The sequence below is a fragment of the Manacus candei genome, unplaced genomic scaffold (assembly GCF_025592945.1).
Source record: "Manacus candei isolate 608988 ecotype Guabito, Panama unplaced genomic scaffold, ASM2559294v1 h1tg000067l, whole genome shotgun sequence".
Taxonomy (NCBI): domain Eukaryota; kingdom Metazoa; phylum Chordata; class Aves; order Passeriformes; family Pipridae; genus Manacus; species Manacus candei.
In genome coordinates, this window is record NW_026138115.1 from 5,084,175 (window position 1) to 5,104,993 (window position 20,819).

Below are 20,819 nucleotides of genomic sequence, written 5' to 3' on the forward strand. Positions count from 1 at the left end.
AAAGAAGTAATGTTTGAGGCAAACCATTTATCTCTTGCACCAATGTCCCAGCTTCACTTCAGCTGATCTAGTGAGCAGTAACATTTTCGAAAGCCCAGCCTACAGATAAAGAATCTTTTACAAGTAATGCCACTGGTTAAAATAAACTCCAGGCATTGTAGTTAACAGCTGTGTTAATCTCTTTCTGCATCACTGCTCCTGATATAAACCAAATATCATACAGAGATAGCCTAGACTAATTATTGCTAATGATCTGAGCTGTTTGCCTGACTCTAGTTATAACATATTGGTGTTACAGTGAGATGGAACTAGTAACAGATTAGTTTAATTACACCATTTTAACCTTTAAGAGATACATTTTACTTTCTAAAGAAAGTATTATTGGAGCAAGAAAAATAATTATTGCAGTGCGAAAAAAGGAACTGAGTTTATTTCATTATTAAGGGATTTACTTTAGAAAGAAATACTGTGTTTAAAAAAAGTTTCCTTTGAAAATAAAAAAGGAGCTTATTGCTTCAAGTTCAACACTACATTCTGTGTAGGAAAACTGCCTGTTTTCTTCTAATAGGAAAATTCTATAGCCTTAGTTAGTTACTTAGTAGAACATGTTCAACACTTTACAGCACCTTGTAAGTAAAAATGAATCTTGCACACATGAAATTGCAGGCTTCAAGCATGTTTATTGTTTACTCATTTTTCTGGCACTCCATTCTCTGTATTACCATAAAGAATATATAAGGATGCATAAAGTCCCAGCTATCTCTTGTTTTTCACAACTAAGAAATGACTGATGAAAAAGCAAGGAGGCTTCAGACACAGAGCAAACATGGAAGTGATGAATACAGTAAATTTGTTCAGAGAACAACTTTGCATCACATGTAGAATCAGAGGTGTTCTGACTGCAGTTCATGAAGTCACAATTTTGCATGGTGTAAATCAAGATATTTTTCCACATGACTTCATTGTTTCAGCATTGTGGGAAAGCCCCTTTAACTAACAGTTTCCGGATTATCCTGCCTGTGTTTTTATCAGGAACAGTAACTCTCCACTAGGCTGAGGAGTGTATACATGCATACCACTTTTCTGCCTGGAGGGTGGCCGATTCTGCTTCCTCTTCAGCTCACTTCCAACTTTCTGTTTACGTTTAGTCAACGCAAAGACCTGATGCTGGACAGACCTTGCAGAACCAAAATAAGCTGAATATTTGCATCAACCTTTACCCTGTTGGTTGATACACTCAACTGTAATCACATATTTGGACCAAGATCAGAAAAAAAAAAAAAAGCCAACAAAAATCTGCTCCAGAAGGGACAATGTCAATAAGAACAAAATAGATTTATCCTTGTTCCATAATGGGTAGGCCTTATCCAACCCAAGGGGCAGCAACTTTTCCTTGTACTCATAGAACAAGGGCTGCAGCATTCAGCTGTAGGATATTAGTCATTTCCTCACAAATTTCAACAAGAGAGTAAAGAGTACAGCAAAAGATGTATTCAACATCCATGCATGTCGTGAGTGTTAACCAGGGCTTAAAGGAGGAATCAGAAGCACAGTATTGTGGCCTGAGGCAATCACTCTACATCTTACTGATGTGTCTTTATCAATCATCCCATGTTTATGGATGTCTTTGTCTCTTTGCACCTTTTATTAGAATTGATAGTTGGAGCAAAGCAAGTAACATAGAGCTGATGAGGAAAAAAAAATGAGACATGGCAAAATGGAGAAGGTGCAGAAAAATACAGAGTTGGGATACAATCTGGGGTTACAAAACTAAAAAAGTATCAGAAGAAAAAATTTATTTAGGTATAAAAATGTGAGGAGCTTCAAAAGAAGATGCAGGCTGTAGAGGAGCATATTGACAACATCCTAGCTGTCTCTTTTAAGATGAGGTGTTGTCTTTAACATAAATGCAAAGAAAGAACATGCAGCAAGAACTAACTATGGAAAACAAGGGAAGTCTAATAAATGCGACTTCTAGGCAGGGACTCAGGCAGGAAATGGGTGTGATGAAGAATTAGAATAGGAAATGTGACAGATAAGAGAATTGAGACCTTGTTTCCAGTATGAATTGTTTAAAAATAGGAGGGGTTGCCTTCATAACTCTGAATTTTCATGGCTTGAATTTGTCATATGCTGTATTAGAGAGTTTTTTCCAGCAAGTAACCATAGTTCTGTCCTGTAGCATACACCATTAGGAAAGGGTATCCATTTTGATTAGTTCAAAGCTAGTTTATTTTTCTCAATATAAGATTCCCCCAAATTACTTTTTTATATTTTGCTTATGGACTGCTCATCATAACTGTGACTGATGTATGGAGAAAAAAAAAAAGAGAGATTTCTCTAATCTGAGGAAAGACAATTGTGTCTAGGAGAAATAACTCAGAAGAATTCATTATAGTACAAAATTACCTACATATTTCAGCTGAGATTAGTGTCCTCCTGAGTAACATGCTATTTGCATAGTTGACCTGCAGGTTAGACCTGCTCAGACAGTAGCATGTTTGTGCACTTTACATTACCAAAACACTTTCTAAGTTTTACAGTTATGAATCAGCATTCACATACTTTACTTTTTCCTCATCCCTGACCCATTTCAAGTTTGTATATACTTTTGCCTGGCTCATACAATGGGGAGAGCCATAATATTCCAAATGGCATGCAACAATTTCAGATTTCACAGGCACACAAACACACAGAGGTCTCCATATACTTGTGAGACTGGAATGCAGCCCTTGGTACGGTGTTTGCATTAGTTAAACACTGTAAATATTCCTGAATTGATATTCATTTAAAGCTTGCTAAGACAGTTGTTATCAAGGGTGTAATTTCTATTGACACCTTTGGGAGTTTTAAGTCCAGACAAGGGCTGAAAGATCAGCCTCTAGTCTGCATTTTCTTGCTGTGTATCTTACCAACAGCTGAAACTTTGCAAGGACTTTTGTTTTCAGCTGCAGATATAAATGTATGTGCATAGGTCATTTGATAAGGCACAGACTGATTAAACCTTAAAAATATATCCAAGCTACTTGAAAATAAGACCAGCAGAATTTTGGTAAGAGATTTGCCTTAATTGGAAAGGCTTAAAATAAATGATCATATGATTAAAAAAAGCAAGGATTGCCTGCTATTTGTTGTAACCCCTATTTCTGTAGTGCCCCTGTAGCCAGAGAAGCAGCTGTTCATTGCTGACATTCTCCCTGCCAGGCATTCCAACTCTCTGAGGTAATGGGCTACAAGCATACGGGCCTTCGCTTTAATTCTTTCAGCGTATCCTTCCGCATGGATAGAGCGAGGGGAACGCCTCCAGGAAAAGAAATTAAATGCACACACACAGAGGCACACAGGGACGGGCGATTTGAAAATATTCCTGAGAACGCAATTTGCGCTCATGCGGCACAGCGTCACATGAAAGAGGCCGCCTGAAGAGCTGGCTGGCACAGGTTTATTTTGTTGTAATATTTTCTTCCACCCCCCAGCTCTTTACCCAGTGGAATGATATCCAGAGCAAGTTTTTTGAGACAGGAAGTGAGGAATGTTTTCACTATGAGTGATCTGAGAAGAAGGTGGGTTAGCCGAGATAGCAGCTGTTTCGGACAAGAGGAACACAGTAAGTCAGTTCCCGAGGAATACAGATGAGATGGCTCCGGGAGAAAAAGTCTTGGAGCACTGAGGGCTTTTTTCAGCTACACGTATGTGAAAGGAGACTCGGTGTCTTTGGATCGCTCTGCAAGGTAAGGGGAAAACAGCAGGCAGAGTGAAAACATAGCGGCTGAACTTCTCTGCTGTGTAGTGTAAGGGTGAGGAGTTTCAAGCGTTTACTTTTTGAAAATTAAAGGCGGTGGGACTGTGCTTCTGGAGGTAGGGGAGGTTTGAGATACGCACTTATTGCTGCTCTCTCAGTCCAAGAGTCATGTCAAAGATTAACTGGTAAAACAGGGGGAGAGTGGAGTATTCTGATTATTTTTTCTGGCTCCCCAAATATTTCTGAAATAAATATATGTACTTCAAGCCTTTGAAATAATAGGAACCCTTTTTCACCATCATATATTGCAGTTTTATTTTGATTACTGTCATTCATGCAGGCTGTTAAGAAAATCTTTGTAAAGTAAAATACTAATAATTGAGGGAGTGGGGAGTGTAGGCAAAAGAGAAAGTGTTCAGTAATCACACATCCGTCATGGCCATGTTGCTGAAATTCTAATACAGCATTTTTGAAACTACGGGATTCTGTTAAAATATACAAACTTTGGTTACTAACAACATTTTTAGCTGTTGCATGAAAATTCCAGGCTTGGTAAATAAAGACCTGTTACTGTAAAGGTCATTAGTTGGATTTGTAACTCCTGGCAGCATGTAGTTCATTTTTGCTAAAGGAGCTTTAAAACAATGCAGATGTGTCTGAATTTAAAGTAATGCAGAAGGCAAATATGATACCACCTAGCACTGCAGAATGTTCAGCTGCTGAATAAAACCAGCACAGCTGCGTTTGCAGGAACTACACATGGCTAGCAGTAGAAGATACTGAATGATAGCTCAGTGTTATTCATCAAATTTGCCTTTATTCTACAGTGTTTATTATATGTCAGGAGTTTTTTCTTTTGGTTGGTCCTTTGTGATGTGGTCTGGAAGTTAATTACTTAAGTTTTCCTTGTTATAAATGTATTTCAGAAGTCATGAAGATTATGTCAGACATATACTGAGTTAAAATGAAATCATTTAGGGAAAATGCTCAGTGGACCAATAAATGCAAACAAGGGATCTTAACGTGAAGAATGCTCCTGGCTGGCATGTTCTGAAAATTCTGCTCTAAACTTCTTCCTATGCTGGCATTGTTATCTGTCTGCATAGAGAAATAACTGAAAGTCTGAGAGTTCCTCATGTCAGCATTAGATGGTTTGAAAATTTCACCTGTCTGGTTGGCCTTTGTTTAATGATTTTTTTTTGTTTGTTTGTTTGTTTCCATGCCCTTAGAATACTTTCTTAAGGGCCTGATATGGGCACAAAAGTTTGAAAGTCTTTCGTATTCAGTGGTACTACATAAAACCTGAGATTAAACAGCACTGCATTTCTAACTGCAGCTTTCAAAGAGAGGAGTAAGTTGGTTTTCCTCACTGCTGTAGCACTAAAAGAAAGTGCGTAACTGTGCAAAGAATGTATTGGAAAATGAGGGGTGGAAGCTTGGGGACATGGGCTGAGGTCAATCAACCAAAAGTTACTCTAACAGGAATAAACCCAGTGAGAGATTCTGCTGGCAGTGGGCAGGGGACTAAAAGCTTCTGTCTGTAGAGCATTCCCTGCATGCTGCTCAAGCAGGCTGGATTTGGAAGATCAAAGTGCAGAGCAAGTAATAAAGTTAGGATTCCCTGTATATCCCTGTATTTTTCAGGGAAACCTGTTATCCGTTGTTATTTACTCTACAGCTACACCCAAAAATAAATTAGTTGGCATTTGGGTCAGGGTTTTTTTCTTATTCAGGTAAGATTTTAAGTGGTATCTGTTGAGGATAGGGATTGTGTAGGATGGTAGAGCTGCTTCCAGATTATAAGAAACGTGGTCATGAAATATGCTTCTGGTCATTCTTTGGAGTAGAGTTGCAAAGATGTCATTAGGGAAAAATGCCACGCTGCCTCCTCTTTCTCCCCATTTAAGGTCTTTAGTGTCTTTCTGCCTCTCTTTCTTCTTTGCTGTGCTGCTTGCAAGGGAATAGGGAGGCTGATACAAGGTTTTCAGCCTAAAGAGTTTGAGGTTGTGTTGGATAACATTAAGTTTCTAGGTAGGCGTATAAAGGTCCAAGCAGTATGTGGTATCTGTTTGTTTATAGCTGTACCTTTGAGTTTAAAAACAGGTGTGATAGGAAGACTGCTTCTTCCGGTTCGCCCGTTCCAAAGAAATGGGTATCCTCACGTTGCTCCTGTCTGGTCATCCTAAGAGTCCCGGGAAATTGAATTACACCTTTTAATAGGTGCTACTAATAAATACCAGCCTGAAAAAAAAAAAAAAAAAGTAGGCTGCTGTTTTCTTTCCGTTTTCAGGCGGGGCGACGCTGCCACTAGAGGTCCACGGGCAGAGACGAGAGAAAGCAGCCTGGCTTTATCCCAGGCGGCAATGCCTGGCATGCGGGCATGGCCCACGTTGCTCCTGCAGTCCTGCTCTGCCTCACACAGCCCCAGGTTGGAGCAGCCTGGTCCAGTGAATGGAATCCCTGCCCGTGACAGGGGGGTTGGAACTAGATGATCTTTAAGGTCCCTTCAAACCCAAACCTTTCCATGATTCTATGACAAATTTCTTAGATCAGGGTGCATGCAGTAAGAAATCACTTGAAAAAGGAGAAAGGCAAAGCTTGGGATGGAGTTGACAGGAGAAGAGGCGTGAAGGTGTTTGGAAAAGGTGGGGAAATGGGTGACTACCTTTAGCCTGGGAATGAGTATGTTTTTCAAGGAAAAATTAGAAAATAAATGGTTCTCAGAATTCATGTACTCTTTTGGTGAAGCAAAGCATAACCTGAAGCATCATACAGAAGTTCAGCATGAGGAATAATGGCACAGCTAGCTGTAATTCAAGGAAAATTAGAGGAATTACATTTTAATTGTCTGGTAGGAAATGGCTAAGGTGTGAGCTTTAATGCGTCCCTGCCTTTCTTTTTTTCCCCCTTAATCTTTTATGGGGATTTGTTTTGCATTTAATCCACCAACAGACAGTGGCTGAGCTGTATGATGCTCTGAAAAACAAGCCAGAGTGCTGGATTTGCTTGTAGAGAAAGTGGCTTTGTTCAGTATTAGAAATACCTTGGGCAACTTGGACTTCGTAGAAGTCCTTCATTTAAATACCGATTCAGTTTATACATACTTATTTTAAGATATTGCAGCCACATTTGACTAAGACTCATTATTCACTTGTGAGTTTAAAAAAAAAAGAAATCAACTTGCCAAAAACCAGTGTCATCTGTGGAAAAACCAGTAACTCCGGTACTTATTTCATTATTTGAATACATTTTGGAAAAGTAGACTGGTTATTTAGATTTAGAAAAAATATACATGTTATTTTTCCCATGTTACCATTCCCCTTTCAGTCAAAGTATTTCTGATCCTTGTATTTATTCTCTTTCTCTTTTGCTCCGTACTAGGATTCCAGTGGATGTCTCTTCTGCTTGTTTCTTGGTGGAAAACTTGCTTGTCTTTAATGGATACTGCTGCTGCTGGTTGATCTCTGGAGACTTTACAGCTTCTTACCTGTTGAGAGGAGACAACTTCCCGTCCCCTCTCAAGGTCCCGGTGGTAGTAGCTCTTTAACAGTAGCCATCCGTGGGGGAAAAAGAAGATGCCTCTACCTTTTGGGTTAAAATTGAAACGAACTCGACGTTACACAGTATCCAGCAAGAGCTGCTTGGTGGCTCGTATCCAGCTGCTCAACAATGAATTTGTGGAGTTCACGCTGTCAGTGGAAAGCACGGGCCAGGAAAGTCTGGAAGCAGTGGCTCAGAGGCTTGAATTGCGGGAGGTAAGTGAACTCTCGAACAAAAGTGTAATATTTATCTCTTGTGAGAGATATCCTATGTGGTAAATCCTTACCATGTAGGGCAATCAGCTTATTTACTAGGGCAGCTATCCTGTGTTCCCATGGTTTATTCATCTTCTGTTCTTTGTGGGGACTTGGATTGCTCCAAAACAGTTGCAAACCGATGTTAAAGCTTCGGGAATGTCCAAGGGGAGAACACGTGAGAAGTGTCAGTGGATAAAGCTTAACGGTGATAAACAAAGCAACTGGTTTTTAAACCTGACAATGCTGAGAATTCTGTTTAAAAAACCCCCAAAAAGCAAGAAAAAATTCTACCTAAACCACATGGTTAAGAATTACTGCAAGACTTGAGTCAACTTTTAGCTAGGGATATGAAGGAGTGTTATTTGTGTGCATGTATTTTTTTTCTGATGGATTAGTGCTGTGAAAAGAACCTAAAGCACAAAATGTGATTTGTACCAGTGACCAATTATTTGTCTTGCTTGTTGAAATACCACAAACGTGTTTGCAGACACTGTCTTGGAGCATGCATGTAGACATACAGATTGAGTACTGGCTTCATGAGGAAACCTGTTTTGCACTAGATAAATCTGTATATATCTGTTCCATCTGACTTTTTCCCCAAAAATTCCTTACCTGATAATTTGAAGGATCCTTTTGCAACTGAAATTTGCTCTTCCTCACGTTTAGTGATTATTCATATATCTCCTGTATTGAGTGATTCCCTTCTGAAATACAGAGCTGCAAGATGTTTATAGAAATCTGCACAGATTACCAACATATGAACCAATGCTTTATAGTGTTGAACACCGGTTGTTTCATTGCAGTATTTGAAGACTCTCAGTCCTGGATGAATTGACATTTCCCCCTAGAGTCTCAAAAGGTTTAGTTCATTTTGTAGTCATTGAATTGTGACAGCATGTGCAATTCTGGGGAATTAGGAGAGAGAAAACTAATAATAAAAGTTTAGTGTTGCTAACATTGTTCTGAAAAATATGCTTCTGTCCTGTTATGTGGTCCGCCATAGAACTGTGTTTTGATTATGGGTTTCAAATACAGGATGAAAACCATGGACTTAGGTAATGAAAATATGAGTAATTGTGAAAATAATTGAGTAATAATAAATGTTTGCATTTGTAACTATGATCTTTTAAAATGCTGTCTTTTTATTGTCAAGCAATGGCAACTGTTTGTAACTTTGCTCAAATCCTGACCAAATATATTTAGGACTCAATCTTGCAAACATTTATTATTTTACACCGCATGCATTACTGTAGGATCCTCAGTAGGAAATGCATACATATAGTAGTCATTTGTTTTCAGAAATACTTTTCCTTTTTTCTGTCTGGAGAATCGTATATGAATGAAATAGATGTGAATCCATTAATCTCTAAGTGCTTGCTTTATGTGCACTTGTTTTCAGTTGCATTCTTGTAGTCTCCAAATACTTTTTTCATGTACAGTTATTTTGGAAAATTCAGTTCTCTGCAACAGTATGACTTTTTTTAAAAAATCTTTCTCCTTCTGGCAAAGGGAGAATCTAACTACTCTTGTTTACTTAGAACACATCAGATACCATATATTTAGAATTCAGTTACCATTGTGTGAATAGAGTCTGTTGATTTTATTGATCAACTTTCAGATGTAATTTCTAAGTCAACAGAAAATGTAGAATTTTTACTGTATTTAGGTTGCAAAACGCAAGTGCTTTGTCTTCCTGAACGATGACTGCCAGCTTTTATTGAACTAGTCACAGATCATTGGAGAGGCATGTTTTCTTCAGCTATTCTTCATTATCTCTTTCTTTGAAGTCACTCCTAAAAATCTGTTTTAAAAAAAAAAAAAAAAGAGAGAGCAAAAGATGCAATTCCCTCAGTTAAGAGCCATATATCAGACTAAGGGAGTTGACAGTACACTATTGAACTCTGAGCAGATTCCTTCAGCCAGGCATTCTTCCATGGATTATTTTGGCGGGAAAATGTGTTGCAATTAAAGGGAATGGAAAATAGGGATATAAATTTCTTTCCACAGCTTGCATTCAAAAAATGTTGTTCTGCCTTTAAAGAGTCAGATTTGCCAAGCAGATACTGAATCATTCCTGACTACTTGTTTAGTAGAAAGTTTTCAGAAAGAAAAATTGGTTCAGCACTTTTCTTATAACTGCAAGGACAATTTTAGTCCTTGATACTGTAAAATACAAAGGATTTTCCATAAGATGTTGCACATTTTTAATGTACAGAGCACCCTTGAAGCACGAGTGTGAATTCTAAGTGTTAAACATGAAAGTATGAGTGTTTATTTGAATGCTGAGACTCGGTGTCATTCTGAAATACAAGGTCAGTCTTGGATTACTGTATATGGCCTACACAGTTAGGACAGGCGGTTCCCATGCATCTTCAAAACAGTTTATTGCATGAGGCATGAGGAGAACCTCTACCTTTTTTTACACATTCAGCGGTAACATTTGTAAATGCCTCTTTCTTTCTGGTGGAGTCTGAAATTACTGAATTTGGACAGTGAACCGAACAGCTTATTTTTAATGGTGTGCTGTCTTTTAAGATATTTGTTTTAACAGATCTTTATGTAAATTAATAGTCTTGAAATTATTCTTTGTGTGGCTAAACACTATTTTTCTTTCAATTTTCCAGTTGGTACTGCTCAATTTTCAAGTTGTATACTAGTAAGGACACATAGAGTTTAGGCAGTTTTATGTATGTTGACAATTTAATTTTTTTACTGGATGGTAAACTTCATAGAAAAGTGAAATGAATGCATTAAACTAAAAAGACTATTTTCTGGTATTCCCAGAATGTGACTCATCAGCAATGGGTATGTAATCCAACTCTCTTAAACTGAGGAACTGGGGAAAGAAGCCAAAGGGAACAGTGAACATAAGTTACTTACCCTTTGTAGCACAGTCTGTCTTTCATCCTATGAGGGTACTACAACCAAACTTGATTTATGCAAAAAGCTGTCACAGAAAACCATTCTGAAACTACAAGTTTTTAGAAACTGCTGAGAGCTCTGATTGTTAACCACCTCACAAAGCATGTGCAACACTGCTCATCTTACATCTAGGGCAAGAGTATACAAATAAAATCCTTGAAAATATAGAGATTTTTAAAAAAATTATAATATAGCTAGATATCTCTGAAGTGTTTGGCAGGAGGTGCTATAACTGGTTTCTCTCTCTTGTTGAATTTTCTTTTTTTTCTGTTTACTAATAACACTTCTAAACAAGCAAGAAGGGGCAAATTCTTCTCCTGTGTACAAGCAGAGTCTGACTTAACTGCAGATATGTGGTAGAGTACAAGAACCAATGGTAGAGAACTTCTGGGAAGAGTTTGTGCTGTGCATATGCAAGTTCCTGTGTTTGTTTTGGACATGAATAGGAAAAGGAACCAAGGTTATCCGGATCCTGAATGACTTCGAAGTTCTGGAATAGTGCTTCAGAAATGCTTGAACTATGCTGTAAAATTTTGTTCTGAATTCTTTTTTGGAGAAAATACACACACAAAAAAGTTTTTAATTCATTTGGTGATTGCTTTAATGTGTTTTTCATATGAAAAGAGTGTATTTAAAATAAGACCAAGTGCAACCATAAATATTCTTACATCTAAATGTATCATTAACCATATTGACTGGCAAATAAAAGTTGGGCCAAGTATGACAGAGGGATTACTGACATAATTATGTTTATGCCTTGTGTCAGAGTCTGACAAATTTGTAGCTGATGCTTGGAGAAATACGAGGAGAAGCAGTGCTCATAGTTGAACTGCTGTGGTTGCCTCTCTGAACCAAATTTTCTTTAAAATTAGGAAAGGAGAAATTGTCATGGAGGAATGTATATAAAAATGCAGACCTTCAGTGTGTAATCTGATTAGTTTAAAAATGCTACTTCATTGAAAAGCAAACTTGACTCCATCTAAAACATATATTAAGTGTGCTATAATTATAATGTGGGAACCAAGGTAAACTGAAGTACAGAGTTACTTGAAATCACTGTTTCAGTTCTTTCTTTTTCTGAACAAAAAAAGATATACATTCAGATAAAGGATTTGCAGATAAAGTCTTATTATACTGAGCAGCACAAAATTAAGGTTTTTCCATGAAAACAATAGTGGCAATTAGAAAGCCTTGTCCTTGGTTTCTTTAGCTTTTTTATAAAGTTAGGGCAGAATTTGAATATACCACTTAATTGTATTTTTTTCATTGGGAATTGCTGTACAGTTTTATACTAACTTTGACAGAATAGGTTTTCTTTACTTCTGAAGGAAAGGCACTAGTTTATTGTTTAGTATTATTAGACTGCTTTAGAATTTGGATTTTGCCTTTTGTAAAGCAATCAAAATTTAAGCATCTTAGGATGGTGATTCCTCAGGTCACTGTACCCTCGAGGCAGGTAGGTGAATGCATTAATTAAAAGGCACTGTATTAACCATTAGCAAATGATTCTCTTTTCCAGTCTATTTGTATCCTACAAGATATTTTGTGGCATTTATAATATAGGATATGAAATTAACTGGGAAATATTTTATTAAATACATAAGTTCAAAGTAAACTCTGAACACTGTTATGCCTCAGGGGACCTCTGAGGGTTGCTAGTCCCACCCTCTGCTCAGGAGGGCTGGCTTGGATCAGATGGTTCAGGGGTTGCCTGGGTGAATTTATGTGCCTCCAAGGATAGAGATTTGACACCTCTTTGGGCTATCTGTTCCGGTGTTTGGCTAGTCTTGTTGTGAAATTTTTTTCCTGATCTAATTGGAATTTTCCACGTTGCAGCTTGTCCCCAGTGCTTCTCATACTTGCAGTGATTCCTTACAAGAAGACTCTGACTCTATTTTCTCTTAGGCAATTGAAGTCCACAGTAAGATGTTACTTTAGTCTCCTCCTAAGACTGATCAGCCCTGCTTCACTGAGTCTCATTGTACATCATGCCGAAAGATTTAACAGAATCACCTACAGTAATGTAGTTTTATGGCACTCATACCTGATGAAACTCCTCTGCTTAGCTTAGGAAGTCTGGTGGACTTCAATCATAAAGTCACTCCACTGCCACCAACTTGTGAGATCACAGAATCAGCTGGGTTGGAAGGGACCTTCGAGATTATCAAGTCCAACCCTTGATCCACTACCGCTGCGGTTACTAGACCATGGCACTGAGTGCCACATCCAGTCTCTTTTTAAAAATCTCCAGGGATGGAGAATCCACTACTTCTCTGGGCAGCCCATTCCAATGTCTGACCACCCTCTCTGTAAAGAAATTCTTTCTAATGTCTAACCTAAACCTCCCCTGGCACAACTTGAGACCATGCCCTCTTGTCTTGCTGATAGTTGCCTGGGAGAAGAGACCAACCCCCAGCTGGCTACAACCTCCTTTCAGGGAGTTGTAGAGAGTGGTGAGGTCTCCCCTGAGCCTCCTCTTCTCCAGCCCCAGCTCCCTCAACCTCTCCTCATAGGACTTGTGCTTGAGTCCCTTCCCCAGCCTCATTGCTCTCCTCTGGACCTGCTCCAGCACCTCAATGTCCTTCCTGAACTGAGGGGCCCAGAACTGGACACAGCACTCCAGGTGTGGCCTCACCAGCGCTGAGTCCAGGGGAAGAATCACTTCCCTGGACCTGCTGGCCGCACTGTCCCTGATGCAATACTGTGTTGGGCTTTTGATACTTTTGTGTTCTTCATAACTCCTGAACTTTTATGCAAAAATATTTACTATTCCTGTTGCTAGTGTCAGAAAGCAAATAGGTAGAAAATAACTGTGCAGAAATTATATGTTCTTTTTATTTCTATTTGATTTTCTTTAGAGGGGTTGGGTCATGAATAAGTCACTAAAATAAACAAACCTCAAAGTAGTCTTAATCTTAACAGCTTAACATATTTTAAGAATTATGTCATGCCATTCTTTTTAGTACTGGATGTTGTCCTGAGCTGCTAATAATAAAATGTTTTAGCAATGAATAAAAGTGGATTCTATTTTAATCAGTGCGAATATTCCAGGGTGCATAAGCTCCTCTGAAAACTCACAGGATCAAATTCTGCCCTTGAAGTAAAGTGAAAGGTTTGCATAGAAGTCAGAAGACCAACTTTCATCCATAGTATTTTGGTTGGCTTGTTTTGGTTGGCTTGTTTACAGATATGCTGGATTCCAGAGAGTATTTTAAAATGTGGAAACATTTTTGGTAGTCTGTTGCGCCAGTTACTACTCTGTTCTACATGTAGGCCAGAAAAAGCAGTCAGTGTTTCAAAGATACAGACGTGTTTAAGTGATCATCATGCCTTAAAAATTGTCTATACCTTCAGTTTAGATTCAGGGTGTAGAACCAGGAGTATCTTACATCAGAGAGTTTCAAACAGCGGTGATGTTAATAGAAGTTTGTGTTCTTTTTCTCCTCACCTTTGTTATACATCTGTGCTTCTGTGAACTTTAAGTACACCAAGGCTGCAAATGAGTTATTCAAACAATTGTTACACATTTTTTTTGCATATTTTTAGTTGGTTTCCAAATGTGCTTGTGTGATATCCTTTATAGAAGTCTTTCAACTGTAGCTGTTACCCTTTGCTTTTGGTCTCTGCCATGGCCACTGCCCTCACACAGAATGTTGTGGTTCCACATTTTAGATTGTGCTCAGCCTGAGGCTGATGTGGTTGACCTGTCAGATGAGTGGACTGGGCCAGCACAGAAGACTTTCTTTTTTTGAGCTCTTCTTAGCAAGTGAGATCAAGTAGCTCCTAGTTCAACTTCAGCTGTTGTTTTATTTTTTGGTCCACTAATTTACTTACATTCATTGCATTGATAACCCTCAGAAGTTACAGAATGTCAGCATCACAGTCTGACTTTGGCTCCTGTGACTGAGTGCATGGTGTCAACAGTCTTGTAATGAAAAAGAAATACAACCTTTTACATGTGTTCCTTTCCTTACTCAGTCCACAGGAAGGATTGGGGCGTACTCAGTCATTTGGTACATTTTATTATTTTCTGCATGTGATGTTGCAGTGAACATAATATTTCTTTCATAATGGAGTTTCTGTGGTACTGCTGTTTGGGTTTTTTTTCCTAACATCTTACAGAATCTTAAGATACTGTCTTCACAATATCATTGTGGGATGGTGGAGGTTACCCCACACACTATGCCTAATGGTTAGTGGATTGAAGAATAGAAATAAATGCAAATGTTCCTTAAGGTATCAGTAAACTTTGTATACCTGGACTGAGAAATTTAGAAATCAGCATTTATAGGATTTGTATTCAGAGCCATATTCCTTGGAATATTCCTGGAAACTCAGAGTATTTATGACTTCCTAAATTTGACCCTTGGCTTTCAGAATTCAGAATTGATGAGCACACAGCATCCACCTGTGAAAAATTTGGTTTGTAGGGTTTGCTTTACAAGAGAACTCTGTTTCTGATGTGGGAGTAGTCTGGTTCTCCATGGTGATTTTTAAACTTTCCCAACCTTGAAACTATTTTGTCTATATCAACATGCTGCACTTTCTCCAAATATCTTACTCTATACTGAAAAAGCTGCTTTTTTCTTATATGAACAGTGGTAATTCAATTTATTTTCTGTATTAAAGCATGTCTTTTTATCAGAGAGTACCAGAGTTGTTTTAGAGTTTATAGAAGGAATCTTAAGGCTAAATGGGCAGACTTCATCCTAACATATTTATTTTTTATCTTGTGAATACTAATTTTGCAATTACATGGTAGCATTAATTTTAACTTAGAGGATTTTTTTTTAAACATTGGGGGAAAAAAAACCCAGAACACCAAAACCCACTAACAATCACACAGAACTGTGTTGATGCTAATTTAGAGAGAAGCAAAGAAGTATATTTTGTCAGTATGCAATGTCAAAGGAACATTAGAGTCTTAGAGTTGGCTCTAATTTCCTACTTCTGCTATTATCCCAGAGATATTATGGAATAGAGGGTTTTATTAATTTAATGCTACACCTTGAGTTTTGTGCTCCAAATGACTTAATGATCTGTGCTGATAGGGAACATTGACTCCATTGCTGTCCGTGAAGTTTGGGATGGGACATACCTGCCTGTGCTGTGGTTGTTGCACACATAGCCTGTCAGAGCTGTAAGGAGTAGCTGGAGTCCCATGAGGGTAGACTCTTCATCCTGTTTAGACTATAAACTAAGAAAATTTATGTATATGAATTTTCAGATGTGTGTATGGGCGAGTTTTTGCAGGAATGTACTAAAGTGGCCTTTGTCTACTACCATCTGTTTGTTGCTCCCCAATGAGTTTCAGATCTGTGCTCCAAATTATCAAAGTGCTAGACCTTCTGAGAAGATAACAGTAAATAGTTTTTTTGCTAGGTAGACAGTCTTTCCATGTCTAATTCACAGAAATTACCGATGAAAAGAAATCATTATGATGAATATTCCTCTGTTTTATAAAACTTCATCCTTAGTAGCTTTTTTTTGTATGTTAAAAACATCTGAATATACGTAAAAAAGTGTCAGATTAAAGGTGTTGGTGTTTCTACCATTTCTACATATAATAAAGTATATGTAGCAAGGACTTGGAGAATTTCCATGTAAATGCCTACAGACATAGATGGGAATTCGTAATATTCACTTATCTTCCTCCCTCAGTTAAAACACTTCTAATTATGATATCTAGTTTTACGTGATAATAATATGAATAGTTTCCAGTTCATGTCTGTTTGCTGGTCCAGAACTGAATGAAATAAGTACTGTGGGAGCAGATTTTAATCAGTTTAAACATAGTGGAGAAATTTAAATTTGAATGAGTGACTCTGGAGTGTGGATTTAGAACCATGTTGTGGAGCAATGGAAAAATATTCTGATCCAGACTCCTTCTCAGAGGGATCTAATCCAAGTTACATTGTGTTGCTCAAGATGCTGTCCAGTGGCATTTTGACTTTCCAGAGGTGACACCCCTCAGCCTCTAGGGGTTGTCTGTTCCAGTGCAAACTGTGTTTTGTGTTTGGGCTTGGCAGGAGTTGCCCACTCAAGCTGCTCCTCTGTATCTGCTCATTTTCTTGCTCGTGGGGTGAACCATGCATATGCTTTAATGTGCTTGCCTTTGACTGACCAGCTGTCCTGGGCACTTTTGTCCTTCAGCATCCCATGTGAGCCTGCCTACCTTTCCCCAGAGAAGCCATGCTTTGCTCTCCTGCTGTCCAGTGTCAGTTTGTATTTGCCTTCCTCACTTCCCTTAGCTTTCCTGTCACACAGGAATGCCTACTGCTAACATCTGTGAGTTGCCACAAAAGAGTTATGAACTGTTTGCAAGTAAAAAGTAAGTTTAGTATTGTTTTAGGTGGAGAACCTTATGTATGTGGGTTGGTTATCTGGAATTAGTGTCTGCTTTTGATGTTAAATGTCTCTGCAGTTCTCTGAAGTTTTCAATAACCCATAACCTTAGTGTTTTAAACCATTTATTTCTAGGTAGTGAGACTTTCATACAATACATTTTATCTAATATCACAATATTAACTTTTTTCATCTCTGAAATGCCTCTTTCAGATTACGTATTTCAGCCTGTGGTATTATAATAAGCAGAATCAACGCAGATGGGTAGATTTGGACAAGCCTCTGAAAAAGCAGCTGGACAAATATGCCTTGGAACCAACTGTGTATTTTGGAGTAGTGTTCTATGTGCCTACTGTTTCTCAGCTTCAGCAGGAGATTACCAGGTAAACTTCTTACATGTGTCTAAAAATTTGCTTCCAGCATTCTTAAATGTATGGTTTATTTAAAAGTTGTCTGCTTTCCACTCCCTCACCTTTATAGAAATGAAAATTACTTTAGGCAGAATTTATGTTCAAACTGTGTATTTATTTACCTTTGGAATATTTGGAATATGTGATAAATTAAGCAAACAACTATCTTTTTTGTGATCTTAGGAATCTGTTCAAACCTGTTTTAAGTAACAGGCATACTTGCATGGTCAGACTTTTAATTGTTTTACTCTCTTTATGTTTGTCTCTTTTTTTTTTTTTTGTTTGCTTTGAAGAGCCATATGTTGCTTTTGTGGACATCCATCCTGCACAAAGCAGGTGCAGATTTTATTGAGCTATGCTTTCTTTTGTTTTGCTTTCAGTACTTTCTGTACTTTCAGTACAATCCACTGGCAAGCTACAGGCTAAGCTTCAGCTTGGGACTTTTTTTTGTGTTTCACTGAGCCATAAATATGGATGCTATTTCTGATATCATGTACACATTTCTACTGTGAAACTGGGGAACATCATGTTATTGATGCTGACTACAGGGGGAAGAGAAAATTGAGCATGTATACTGGCTAGTTATTCTTATGAGCCTATACATTGGCTTCTAGTGGCTTAAAGTGTATAGTTGTTCTGATTTAATGATTATTTTTAATAGGCAAATGAGTACAAAACCAGTAACTGGATTACAAACATGTATTTGTTATTTAAGAAATATGTGCTTGCATTAATTAACCCATTTAAGCTGATAACTTCAAGTGGGCCTTGCTTTGAGCGGGGAGTTGAACCAGATGATCGCTCAGAGGTCCTTTCCAGTTTAATTTATTCTGTGGTTACATGAAACTGTGTTTATATACTGTGTTGCTAAAATACCCTGCCAGACACCTTTCCTGCTAAATGTGGTGTGAAAGCTTTTCAGGGAGATAAGCCTCTTGGTGCAGACACTGCTGCTGTTATTTGTTGCTCAATGCTTGGCAGTTTTAGTGTTCGATGTGTAATTTCTGAAAGATTATCTTTTCCTGAAAACTCCAGTTTTGTGCTATTTCTCAGCAATTTTACTGGCTTAAAAATCTTTGAATCAGATTCTGTGTTTGTTGGTGTACTAGGATGCGTTAGAGTAAGATAAATGTCATGGTGTTGCATTGAATAGCTAAATTGCCTGAAAAACCTTGAATAGTCTTCTCTGGCATTTGTTTAAAGAATATGGTGTTTATGCTGGAGCTTTAGCAACAATTTTGCAGTGTACTGCCAGGTAGAAAGCAGACATCTATGTGTCAGCCTTATACTCAAGTCCTATAGGATGGTGCTTGCTTCAATATATGACAGTAAGAATCTGAATTAATTTCAGAAATCTGTGGATTTTTTCATGCCTTTTCAATACAAATGAGATTGAGCATGTTTAAGCAACTTATATGTTCAGTACACCAGGAAATGGAAATGTCATAAATAAAAAGAGATGGTATTTGTGCTTTTTCGAGGTAGTGTTAAGATTCTTCATCTGTATGTTTACTTTTAATAGTGTTTCTGTGGAAAGGATTTACATTCCACTTCTTGACTGGGAGACTTGTTTCCCCAAATGCCTTGATATGTGGTGGCTTTTTCCTCTCTTTGTTTTTAAGGCCTGGGTTTAGTCCCAGCTGTTCTTCTGTGTATTGTGTAAGGATGTTATGTACTATTATATGGTGTACTGTTTTTTTATAGTAGGATCTCGAAGAGTCTAAACAATATTTATAAATTGTCACTGTATTTAACAGGCCAGTAATTAGTGAGGGAAGAGAGCTATCAATTAATATAAATAAAATTTATGTGGCATTTACCTGAGCATTTCTAATCACTGAATGATTTATAGCACATACTTCTTCCATGTTCTTAGTATTAAAGCCTTGCTTCACAAAAGTTGACATACAATATGAGGAAGTCAAGAAGTTTTTAAAACTAGAATTATAGAAGACAAATGTACCTCTTGGCCAAGTCTGTGTAGCTGTAATGGCAGTTTTGAGGTGTTTTGGGCTCAAGATAGGGAATTCTTTGGAAAGCTGAAAGGGGGAGAAGAATTCAGGAAAACAGTGGCTCAGACTGTGAACAAATGGTACAGCTAGCAGCAAGTTGCATGTACAAGAGGCAACACAGGGAAAGGTTAGATTAAAGGACAAAATGGTGCCTTGAAAGTGAGAACAAAATGCACTCAGAAGTTGTAATGCAGAAATGAAAGTCACTATCAGGATTGAGAGGATGTGCAGTGCTAGATCTATTGGAAGAGAAGGCAGTAATACAGCAGCAGTTTACTGAACATTGTTTAGAGACAATAATAGCAACATTAAGGGCGGAAGAGGTAAAAATAAAAAAAATATGAGAGTATTGTGGAGATTATTTAAGATCACTGATTCTGGAATAACATGTGAAAGTTAAGGGAGGCAGGAGTTAACAAAGACCTTGAAATAGTGGATCTGAATGATGAGGGTGACTACCCTCCACTCAAACTGGGAATGCAGAGAGGAATAAGAAATGCAGGCATGTTAATCTGCTCTCTCTTTAAATTAAGAAGCCCATGTTAGCTTTTTCTTTTTTTTTTTTTTTCCCATGTAGGTATCAGTATTATCTGCAATTAAAGAAAGATATCTTGGAGGGCAACATTCCTTGCACACTGGAACAAGCAATACATCTGGCTGGTTTGGCTGTTCAGGGTAAGTAAGGAATTGTGCCAACTAGCTAATGTTGCATCAGAAACTTTGATGATATATTTTCTATTGCATATTTTCTGTTTATCACTCAAAGACCCAAGTCGGTAAACTATGAAAGGCTTGTTCCTTAGAATGTCATCATATGGGCTGAGGAGAGGGAACACTTGCACCAGTGGCCCCGAACTTGGTATTTCTGTGCAGTCCTCAAAGCTGTACCTGGATATCTAATATGTACTTTCAGGAGCTGGATTTGAATTAGGCATTGGAGTTCCTTTGCGGGCAAAGGCTTTAGATGTCTGCTTACATCAACACACCCTTCTTCTGTTTCTGTTAATGAAGACTCTATGTTCTGACATAGTAACAAGAGAAGAGACATGTGTTCATAAATAAGTAAATTTGAATGTACAATTGTACTTGTATCTCCACTTTATCTCCCAAATATCCTAACACATAAGAATATTTCAAGCTAGTATGCAAGACTGTTAGCAATTCCTGTGTTGAAATCATTCCCGAAAACACATTTCTGTGATATCTACATGAAAGTGGCAGCTTTATTTTTCCTAACTAGGGTCAGATGGGACAGAGTATACATGAGGACTAAGTCTGTCTGCACTGACCATGTCTGGTATTCCCTGCTAATATGCTTGTTTGATATTAAATATCTCCAAAGTTTTCAACAGCAACAGCTTTGTTTAGTGTGTTTGTGTATTATTATTTGTGTGCCATTCACAGTGAATGCCACTTCAGTATATCTAACAGCAGTTGTAAATCTGCCAAAATTGAAAGAAACTTAAAATCACTGGCAGAATATACAACCAAAGTTTTTTTTTTTGTATTTTTTTAGTTATATATATGTATTGGTTGTATCACAGTAAAGACGATGATTAAGTTTCTTGAAAATGTAGTTTCCACTGGAGTA

General features: G+C 37.8%; 1 protein-coding gene across 2 annotated transcripts in view; it reads left to right on the plus strand.

Moving 5' to 3' along the window:
• Positions 1–3,287: 3,287 nt before the first annotated feature.
• Positions 3,288–20,819, plus strand: part of PTPN21 (protein tyrosine phosphatase non-receptor type 21) — a 45,552-nt gene continuing 28,020 nt past the window's right edge. For both annotated transcript variants that reach the window (XM_051806589.1, XM_051806590.1), the window contains exons 1-4: positions 3,288–3,731; positions 7,124–7,497; positions 17,020–17,189; positions 19,806–19,903. In XM_051806589.1, coding sequence (XP_051662549.1) covers positions 7,318–7,497; positions 17,020–17,189; positions 19,806–19,903 — 448 coding nt within the window. In that variant the 5' untranslated portion in view covers positions 3,288–3,731; positions 7,124–7,317. The remainder of the gene's footprint in view (positions 3,732–7,123; positions 7,498–17,019; positions 17,190–19,805; positions 19,904–20,819) is intronic.